At 36.1% G+C, this 11,662-nt stretch overlaps 1 protein-coding gene across 2 annotated transcripts in view; it reads left to right on the plus strand.

Moving 5' to 3' along the window:
* LOC121313827 (regulator of G-protein signaling 20-like) overlaps positions 1–11,381 on the plus strand; it is a 32,535-nt gene extending 21,154 nt beyond the window's left edge. Inside the window, exons 2-5 of one of the 2 annotated variants that reach the window (XM_041246620.1) lie at positions 48–196; positions 7,063–7,152; positions 8,290–8,524; positions 10,816–11,381. In XM_041246620.1, the coding sequence (XP_041102554.1) occupies positions 48–196; positions 7,063–7,152; positions 8,290–8,524; positions 10,816–11,004 (663 nt within the window). In that variant the 3' untranslated portion in view covers positions 11,005–11,381. The remainder of the gene's footprint in view (positions 1–47; positions 197–7,062; positions 7,153–8,289; positions 8,525–10,815) is intronic. The other variant, XM_041246621.1, reaches the window with a different exon arrangement.
* Positions 11,382–11,662: the final 281 nt, after the last annotated feature.

Here is an 11,662-nt window from a genome sequence, read left to right on the forward strand (position 1 = left end):
ACAATATGGCTCCTTCACATGTACTCACTAGTTTTTTCTTTCCACAGCCCATGGGATCAGAACGGATGGAGATGCGCAAGAGGCAGATGTCGGTGCAACAAGAGACACCGAGCACTGCACAAGCGCAGCAGGAGACAGGGAGCCGAGGATCCAATGCCTGCTGCTTCTGCTGGTGCTGCTGTTGCAGCTGCTCATGGTAAGCTTTTCAGATTACTCCACTCATTCCCTCTCAAGAGAGTCTGGATTGGATAGCTATTAGCATGGTGTCTGTCTAGATACGTATCACTTCAGGAGTCTGTTTTACTACTGAACCTCTAAAGCATAAACTAAAAGTAATTACACCAAACATTTAGTTCTAATCAAAGGCTGGTGAGGTTGGAATGGCTGGCAAACCTCATAGTCCCACCCCTTACCCAGTCTTTAAAAAAATAAAAAAATACATGAACATCATTATTTTTCAATTGCTGCCATTTTTTCGTTAAGCATATGGGAAACTGCAAGTAATTCAACATGTTAACGTAACAGTATGCAGGAGGTTTAATTCGACTTAATGAAGTAAAATGATTCTATAGGGTGATGCAAAATTTTTGTCCAGAACTGTACAGTAGGAACATGTAAACAGATATTAGTATGTTTCCAAAATGTAAAAAATTGTTGCAGCAGGAAATTATCAATCGAGGTAGTGATAAACATGCTCAAAATACATATGCAATAGTTTAAAGGCAGATACACCCCAATAGCATATATAATGACTGTCTAGTAATAAATGTGTAATTGCAAATCATTGAAATACTTTTTTATGCCACACAAGAGTATTACCAACATTTTCATTATCCCAATATTTGCTATGGTTTGTAGTGTACCCATGTTTTTTGCATTTTCTTTAAAATTATTATTATTATTTTGTAGCAATTTACTGGTCTTACCTATGCTTCATGCTTAATTATGTACTTTTCTATTTTACACTGCATAAGGAATCAGCTAAGGGGTCGATAGAAGTTCTTCCACAGATCACTCAATATTTTTCTAGTATTTTTTGGTATACATGACTCACTGAAGTTTGCAGCACTTTCTCTCAGTGGTGCATGCATGCCACACACTTGACAGTAACACTGTGTCTATGTAACTTAAGTGTTGAAATTCAGAAAGTTCATTATATTATGCTACATTTTTATTGCATGATCAACATTTTGCAAGGCTTTAAGATCTTTCTCACAACATTTAGACACCAGGAGTAGTCATACAGTGCATATGCGTCAAAGGCAAGGTTTTGTGGTCCCATGAAAGTGTTTTTTGTGATGAGTCTACCTGTTCACAAGGCTGAACAGAGACAAGGATTCATTTGATCCAGGGCTTTTCCAAATTCTCATCATGCATTTAAAAAACGATAGGTGTTTTGCATTTAAGAGCTCTGTGTCAATGGGTAAACATAGTGTAAATATGAAATTTGAAAAGCCATCAGATGGAAATGTCATGCATTGACATGAGCAGATAATAAACCTAGAGATACTGTAAATTGTGTCTGATCACCCTAAAAAATTGGGAACCTACTTACTGAAAAACCATTTGTCAAATAATCTTTACAAAAAAGGTCTGAACACACTACTAGAAAATACAAGTTACTCTAAGTTACAGTTCTATGTAGTATCAAATCATGCACACAATCAAATGATGCACATTAACAAGCCAAATAAAACTGATGGACAAAGAAACAATAAAAACAATAGGGCAATGTTATTACATTACTCATCTTTACAGAAAAGGAAGTCATTGCAATAGGCAATCCACTATGAACAAAGGCATTGGCCAGTTTCTCCTCATCAGACATGGGTAGACAAGGCCTTGGATGGGCATGAGCCTCAAAAATGACCTCAGTATCAAATATTAGGCCGATAATTACTTCCTGTGAGGATCGTTTCCATAAGTCAGACCTACACAGCTTGCTGATTTGCTGAATTTGTCATATACCTCTTTATAGACGTGCATACTGATAAATCATCTCCTGATCACTCATTTTATCAACAAACTCCTCAATAGTGTGATCCAAGTCATTATTTTATTACTATAACATCTTAAAAAGCTCTGCAAATGTCCATGATATTCTTTGCGCTCGGGATGCAGAAGCAGATATCTCCTTTGTTTATGTCTGTGTTCCCTCTATGGTGCATGGGATGATCAGATATGTCCCTTTTTTTGGCTTTTTCCGGAGAAAAAACTACCAGTGACCTGTGATGATGTCGGACCTGGTTCGACATAGGACCGCAAAGGGTTAAACAATTGAACACATTTACTGAAGCCACTCATGCAATTTACACTCACGTTACATGTTCGTACGGGTTGGGGTCCCTTTAGATCAGTGAACACCGTTCATGTCTATGGTAATGAAACAAATGTGTAAATTGTGGCAGATAAAGAAAATAAATACATCAGTTCATTACCCATAAAGCAATGGGTTAGTTGAGACATTCAACAAAATATTGAAACAAATGTTAAAGAAATTCATTCAGGATGACAGGAAAGATTGGGATAGTTTTTTGCTGTACATAGTGTTTGCCATCAGAGAGGTATTGACAGGTATTGACAGGTTTTTCATTATTTGAGTTGTTATGTGGTAGGCAACTGAGAGGTATTTTAGACATTATCTGGGAGGTATGGGAGGAGAAACCTGCGTCTGGTGAAAATCTGGTGGAGTACATTTTAAAAATGAAAACTAAATTGGCGAAACTTAAAAATCTGGTAGCAGAAACTTTGATGAAAGCACAAGAAACTATTAATAAATTAATAAACTATAAAAAATTATGATGATGGTGCTCGTACCAGAGAATTCACTGTAGGGGATAAAGTGATTGTGTTGTTACCTTCCCATGTGCACAATTTTTTGGTTTAATGGCAAGGACCCTTTCACATAATAGAACAAGTTAATAAGGTAACTTACAAGGTCTGCCAGCCAGGGAAACGAAATCCTTATCAAATTTATCATATTCATTTATTAAAATCGTGGAAAGAGAGGGGTAAATTGGTCAGGATGGTACGGTCAGAGAAAATGGAAATTGATTCAGGGGATGCATCTAACACAGAGGAAGGCACACTAAAAATTTGAGAGCATTTGTCACTAGAACAGACAATAGCAGTTAAAATGATGATTGACCGTAATGGGGATGTATTTTCTGAGTTTCTGGGTAGAACTGAGTTACTAGAACATAACATTGTAATGCCAGCTAGGGTCAGGGTGAATAAAAAACCTTACAAGGTTCCTGAATCAAAAAGAAGGTACCCAACCAATGAAGTACGAACATGGTCGGAATTAGGAGTTGTAGAGTTGAAAAGTGACTGGTGCAGTCCAGTGGTAATGGTTCTAAAGCCTGACAAGACGGTGAGATTTAATATTGATATTAATATAGGCCAAATTTATTACTACATTGGATCTAACCAAGGGTTATTGGAAGGTCCCTTTGCCACCTTCCATAGAAAATACAGCATTTTCAGGTTTGTTTTCAGTTTACAGTTTTACCATTCGGCTACATGGCACACCAGCCACCTTTCAAAGACTTGTGAACCACATACTCAGACCCGAAGAGCAATATTCAGCTGTCTATCTAAATAACATGGTCATTTTTAGTGTTTACTAGGAGTCAGTAGAGACTGCTCTGAAATCTTTAAGGAATGCAGGTTTATTGGCTAACATAAAAAATTGTGTTTGCCTCACGGAACACCAAATATTTGGGGTTCACACTGGGCTATGGATTAGTAAAGCCACAAAGCAGTAAGGTTGAGGCTATTGTACCTGCAGTCATTCAGTGAACAAAAAAATGGTCTGGTCATTTTTGGGATTACTGGGACATTACCACAAGTTAATTAAAGATTTTGCCACCAGAGCTGTGCCTCTGACAGAGTTAACATGAGGTACGACACCCAATATGGTTGTGTGATCAGCAGAAGCTGAAAAGGCTTTTATGGTCTTAAACATCCATATGTTCAGAACCTGTACTAGTAAGTCCAGAGTGAACCTTTTATTTAACAAACCGATGTATGAGAAGTAGGTTTTTGGGCATTGTTGTCTCAATTTTGGGAGGGGGAAGAGCACCCAATGTTATATTTAAGCAGGAAGCTGCTTCTCAGGGAAGGAAACAATGGCACAATAGAGAAAGAGTGTCTTGCTGTGAAATGGGCGATAGAAGCCCTACAATATTACTTATGGGGAAGAAAATGTACCCTTATAACAGATCATGTCCCCTTACAATGGCTGCACAGACAAAAAGACAGAATGCAAGAATTACAAGGTGGTTTCTGGTCTTGCAACCATACTGTTTTGAGGTGAAAGGCAAAACCACGTAAATGCTGACTTTATTTTGTGGTTCCCAGAAATAGTGGAGAGTTTATATGTCTGACCCCACAGGATTGCAAAGTGGGAGGGTGTGGGATGGAGTATATGTTCATAACTGGAGTTTACAAGGTTTAGAACCCTGGAATTGAGGAACATATATTTCATCCTAGTGAATGTGGTGATGTAACCAGTTTATACAATGGGTTAATGGTTTAACTGATAAGCTAATTGAGGTTTAATAGAATAACTGATCACTCTTTAAAAACTGTGTGTGTGGGGAGCGCCAGATAAGGAGTAAGAGCATCGGAAATAAAACAGGAGTGAAAAACTAGAAATCGATGTTTGGTACAGGGAAAAAAGGAGCAGCCTGTCCCCATTTAGAGAGTTATATTCGTATTATTTAATACCCGATAGGGGTTAGGTATTGTTTTTTTTTTATTTTGTTTTTAAAAAAAATAAATAAACATGCTACATCATTTGTATTTGCATTTCCAGGTGATTTGGATTTTAGTTTGGAATAATACAAAGTCTGTTAATGAAGGAGCAGCATAAAAACACCATCGAGTGTGTGTGTGTGTGTGTGTATATATATATATATATATATATATATATATATATATATATATATATATATATATATATATATATAATGAAAAACATTATTTTATTGTATTGCAAATGATATTTAATTTAGTTTAACCCCAGCACTTTTTCAACAACATTAGTTAGTACATTTAATATATGCACACGTCTTGAATTTTGCTTTTGGATGTTTGCTGTATAACTTGCACAGTTTTTAAAATGTTGTTCTGAATGTTGCACAAGGTACCACAAATAGACCAACAAAAACAATGAAAAGTTAAGAACATATATCCTTTCTTTTTCCATTATTATGTGAATTGGTTTATTTGAAGTGCAGACTTGTGTAATCTTTGTTTTAGGTGTTTGTCTCTTAAATTAATGACACATTTTAATTACCATTTAAGCTGGAGGAAAAGAGGAGGGAAATAATTGGAATAACTTGAAAAACAAAAACATGAATCAGAATTCTGTTGACTTCTTTAAACTATAGATTCAATAAACAAAGCAGATGTGAAACAGTATCTATGTAATTCTGATGAAGTGTTACCAATCCAAATAAACATTTGCCTACATGTGTTCATACTGTATATTTGAACTGATTCCTCAAACACCCCTTTCTCATATTTGTGATTTAGGTCAGTTGCAGTAGTATAAGGGTAAGTAGATATTCACTGTAATACAAGAACATCTCTTCCTGGCATGTTTTGTGCTAGATTCTTTCTTTCGGGTTGTTTAATTAAAAAAAGAGACTGGAGTTCTGTTGGCTCAGAGCACTCTAGAAAGAAAGCAGTTCACAGCATCTAAAATAAGCAGAATTAAGTTTTCACAGACTTTTGTTCTTTTGTTGCCTCAGCAAATGTCCAAACAAATATAACACTTGCAACTACAAAGCTTGGTTAACGTAGAATATCTAGTTTAAAAAAAAAAAAAAAAAAAAAAACCCAGTGTTTTTAAATTGAAAAGCTTGCTTTAGCTCGCCCTCTCAAGTTTCACATGAAACACACATGAATAAACTTGCAAACTCTTGAAAAACAAAGGAAAGCTTTTCAGGAATAAACATAATGCTGGTATTGAAGGTGCATATTTCAAAGCCACTGAAAAGCCCCCCCCCCATAAGTAATTACAAACTCACTAATCCACAGTACATGTTACCATGGCAGCCGAGCGTTGGGGGTAGATAATCCCTAAGTGATCTGTCCAGGTGCTGAAATCTGTTGGCCAAAATAAAGAAAACAGTGTTGTAGACAGTGCACAAATAAAATGGTTTTGAAGACTGTTGTAGATTCCATTTCTTTTTTACACAGCCATGTCCTCTATATTGCTTGACCAGTTGAACGTCCACTCTGATTGAACACTAAGGGCTCTCTTGTGAATAGTTTTTCAGCGTTTCAGTGAAACTAAAGGAACACAACATTCTAAGCAGTAGTGTATTTAGTTCTGTAAACATCTTGATGATGATTTAACCCTTACTGGATGATTAAAAGCCATGTAGTTACAACAGGGGTGTTATCTAAAATCAACACATAAACTAAATTAGCTGCCACTTACCAACATGTGTTCCTGTTTCATTTATGTTATCGTAAATTATTCTCACATTGCCTACGTTATATTGAATATTTGGTCGAGTTATGCTAGGAGAAGTGTGGAGCTCTAATTATTGTCTCTTTCTAATAGCAGAACTAAGTTTGGAACTACATTGTTTTGATCTTCAATTGATTTCAAACCTGTAACGATCAAACAGCTTGTGCAGTGAACTATTGGATACCGTATTATAGACTCTCGAATCAAAGAATGTGATTGAATTTGTATGTCTGCATTTGTAATTTTGTGTGGATACTTAACAAGTCACTGTAAATGAAGACATTTTGTCTTGTTGATTAACTATTCCTGTTAAATAAATAGATAAATAAATAAATAAAAATACAAAGTAAATACATAAGCTAACAGTGCTTGAGCGAAGTCAGATTCCCAACATGAATAACTGTAAATTAGATCCGCTTTCCCAGCTTTCACCTGGAGACATTGTTTAAATCTGTAGCCTCCAGGGGACTCAGTTAGGTGAGCATTTCATGTTTGAGCTCACCCACAAACACTACACACAGTTCTCTCGCCTGTTGTCTGTACCTGGGTAAAATGATTTGTTTACTACCTTGCAGTCTTACTGTTAGGAATGAAGATGGAGATGAGAGGTCTGCAAGAGCCTCCCATGACGTCAGGGCGGAAGGCACCCCAAGCTGTGAAGAAAGGTGTGTAACTATTCTGCTATACGGATTGTTGAAGAGTGGTTTGCGTTTATACCTTGTGTATCATTATGCATATGTATTGAGAGGTCATTTTTTTAGTCTATTTGACTTGAATAATTCATGTTATTTCATGTGTGTTAATGCTATAATCCATCAAGATTAATATTAGAAAACATATGTAAAACTGAAAGAAATGTCTCTAAGAAGTTTGATTTTGCCTTGCTTTGGGAAATAATATTGCTGGTCCTGTAAAAAAAATGTTTGGTTAACTAATGAAATCCAGCAGTATTCTTTTTGTGTGTGTCAAGTACAGTAGTCAAACAGCAACAGCCATCTAGTTATTCACATTTAATAAGCAACTAAGCCCTGGGCCTCTGGGAATTGTTTCTGCCTGGAGTAGACAACAAGCAATGTGTTTTTTTCTCCATGCCCCTTTTAAATGCCTGTTTTAGATTGTTTATCATTTTCTCTGTCTCTATCACTGTCCTCGGCAAGCTACACCCGAACCTCTTTGTCCTGCACTCTGATCTTTAGTGATCTTGATTAGCCTCCCTACCTGATGTCTGTGATACATTTATCTGAATCCTTTGCACCTACCTCATGGTTTCCAAAGTACTATTAAAAAGTTATCCGTTATAGTTGTTACTTTACATTTTACAGACAGTTTTTTTTTTTTTTTCCAGTTTAGTCAGCCTGCAGCTCGAAATATTGTTAAAGATCCAGCTATCGAACACACTCATCCATTTTCTAGCAAGATAATACGAAAAGTGCTCTCATGCCACATGTATTGTTTGACTAGTACTGATGATTTCCATGTTATGCATTAGAAGTAGTTCTCTTTTTTATGTAACAAAGTAACTATGTTATTTTTTCACATCAAATGTAAAGTGTTACCACATTTAGTTATCTGTCTGAAAAAGAAATCCATAACAGTTACACGTTACTGTTACATGCAGTGTGCTACTCCTCACCACTGATGGGTTCTAAAGCAGTGGCATTATCTTTAGATAATGACCACAATTAGGTAGTTTTCAAGCTTGCATAGAAGACAGCTACAATGCCCACTTATGAGAGTTTCTATATTGCACTGGCTATATCTTACTAAAGGAAATCATTCTTTTTCCCTTGTCTTTCTCAAAGCCCAAATCCGACACTGGAGGAGGTGGGCTCCTGGGGGCAGTCCTTCGACAAGCTAATGAAAGGCCCTGCCGGACGAAACGCTTTCCGCGATTTTTTACGAACAGAATTCAGTGAAGAGAACATGCTGTTTTGGCTAGCCTGTGAGGAACTTAAAAAGGAAACCAACAAAAGTGTCATAGAAGAAAAAGCACGGCTTATATATGAAGACTATATTTCAATCCTTTCGCCTAAAGAGGTGAGTGTGTTGTAGTGAGCTGGTCCACTTGTGATGATACAAATGTTATAAGTAAAGAAATAACATTAAAGTCAACTACAAAAACAACATATACAGCATATTTAATGCAAGTGCATTCAAAAGTGCTTAAGAAAAAAAATATGAACAGATTAATTCTTAGCCTATAGAGTTTTAGGAGAGAGATTAATGCAGTACAACAAGGTGTAAGGAATTGCACAGAGTAAGGGCCATATTGCCCTGTTTTCCACTGTACCATAATGATAAAGCATAGCATATTTAATTTAGTAAGGTCAAAAGGTGATGCTATATAACACTTTCTGTAATTACTGCTGTTTCATTATTTTCATTTTACTGTTTTCATGTTCCTTAAACTGGTATATTTAACTTAAGTGAAGGGATATTTTCGACACAAGCTAAGGAGGTAGACAATAGAGTCCAGTATTTTAGATAGAAACCAGTTACATTATTGTAATAAATCACTTTTATATAATTTTAAACTGCAATAATCTATTCATTGTTTCCAGGAATATTTACAATTTTATAGCGGATTCGATGTTCTTGGCAAGTAGCAGGGGATTTGTAAAACCAATAAAGCAGAAGGAAGCTCAGTTTTGTCATGTGGACATTTTGTTTTGTTTTCAGTTCACGCTTTGGAAGTATATATCATTCAGGTCAATTGTTCTGGCTATATTTCCAGGGCCACACTTGTTCCTTGACTACTCATCATGAGATAAGAACTTGGCAAAGATACTGTAAACCACCTTATTTTTAAAATCATATCATAATAAACAATAACTAACCAGACTTCATACTTTAGATTTAGAAGTGGAGTATCACATTTAAGGCTAATGGGTTTGAAAAGACTACAAGGGTAATCAACAGTCTTTGGTAGAACAGGGCCATAGCCAGCCATGAAAAATCACTAAGGCACGTGCCCATTATACGTACATATATAAAGTGATATATATATATAATATATATATATATATATATATATATATATATATATATAGTGAAAGATCCTTTCACTTTTCACGTTCGTTGCCCCTTTCAAAGTAGACCCAGGACACAGAAATGGAATTGATTTAAGCGCTGACGCGCACTTTTAATAAACACCAATCAAATAAATTAAACAAAACAGAAACAAACACCTAGCTCTCTCTTGGAGCTCTAACTAACATTAACGGGAACCTAACTAAACATTCAGGACGGCTAAGCCGTTTACCTGACACCAACACCAAATACAAACTCACACAGGCTTCACTCCGTACTTCACCTTCGATACGACTGGACACACACACACACTCAGTCGGGCTCTTCTCTCAGCAGCCTGCAACAGACTGGCTGCCTCTCTTAAATACCCTGCACCTGACTCTAATTTACAACTACCACCAGGTGCAGGGGATTACTCAACAATTAAACAATTACACAATTAAACCCCATAATACCCAAAAATGTGCATTCTCACAAGGTTTTTAGCAGGGAAGGATTTTAACCCCCTCCCTGGTACCTTACAATATATATATATATGAATATGAATATGAATATGAACTCCCTGGTCATCAGCATGACTCTGATCTCTGATCGGAAGTGTTAAGAGTTTTAAGTGAAGTGGAAACCAACCAGAAGTAATTTTCTTGGCTCTGGAATGAAGAGATCTGGACAGTTCAGCTAGATGTAACTCCAAGTTAAAACTAAAACATAGGCGTATGATAATGCAATTAATTGCACATTAATTAGATCAACTGAAAACAAAAACAATAGTGTAGTTTGTTGTGGCTGAATGAAAGTCAATGCATTATTGGATTGTTCTAATTATAGCTAATTTGTTTGGTTGTTAATATGAATGTACTCCATCTTGAAATGCTGAATCACATGGAGGCAATAATAGCCTTTATTGCAATTATTCATATTTTAAGGAATTATTCATATTTGTTTAAATGAGTTAATAACATTTGAATTGCCTTGTTTTTTTTTTCCTTCACTGGACGGCTGGGTAGCTGAAACTTTTTGTGTACTTTTTAATTTAGAACAGTACTCAGCCATTTGAATTGTTGATGCATATACCATTGGAATATGGTTTATTATTATTCACATTGTAGATGAATGTCAGTGGAAACCATTTTCAACTACATCTCACAGAAAGTGACCAGTGTCCTGTAGACATTCTGAGCAGCTTGTTGTCTTAATCCCCACATGGACTATCGATTTATGAAACTCTGAAGGGTCGCATTTTATTCTTAAACAGATCTTGCCTTTATTTTCTTACTGAGTTTCTTATATATTACCAGGTCAGCCTGGACTCCAGAGTTCGTGAAGTGATCAACAGGAATATGCTTGAGCCAACATCCCACACGTTTGACGATGCACAACTGCAGATATACACCTTAATGCACAGAGACTCATACCCTCGATTCATGAACTCTTCAGCCTACAAGAACCTGCTCCAGAGCTTATCGGAACCGTCCTCAGAATCTTAGGAACTGTCTTTCCTTTTTCTTAAATTATTTACAATAGATAATGTCAGTAGGCCAAGTGGCCACTCACAGTGACTTTAGACCTGTAGGATCTGACCCTGAAATGTAAACTCAGGCCTATTTTACTCTGGATTTTAATGTCTCAAATCTGCAGAGGGCTCCCCAACACCAGCCAAATGCAGCTTCAGACCAACTTAGCAAGACACTCCAAAGGATAACTGAAAATAAAAAGCCTGTTGTTATGTTTTTTAACTATATGTTGGCATGTGTGTGTGTATATATACACTGCCAACAACATTGGGGCACCCTTCATCTCTGTATTTGTTGTGAGTAATATATGTGTGTGTGTGTCTATATATATATATATATATATATATATATATATATATATATATATATATATATATATATATATATATATATATAAACTGCATGATTCAGATCTGAGAATGGCCAAATAACACCCAAGTGGCAAATGTTTTAATATTTAAAAAGAAATGTACTCAAAGACAAGAGCTACAATTGGGAAAGTGCCTTGACATTTACAGTAGTTTCTGACATTTATGACATGGGCTAACCTAGATTAAACCTCTTGCCACATTTATGAAGAACAATGATGTCATAGCCACCACTGGGGTAAATAGGGGTGGGACTTTCACTT

Source organism: Polyodon spathula, chromosome 4 (genome assembly GCF_017654505.1).
Source record: "Polyodon spathula isolate WHYD16114869_AA chromosome 4, ASM1765450v1, whole genome shotgun sequence".
Lineage (NCBI taxonomy): Eukaryota > Metazoa > Chordata > Actinopteri > Acipenseriformes > Polyodontidae > Polyodon > Polyodon spathula.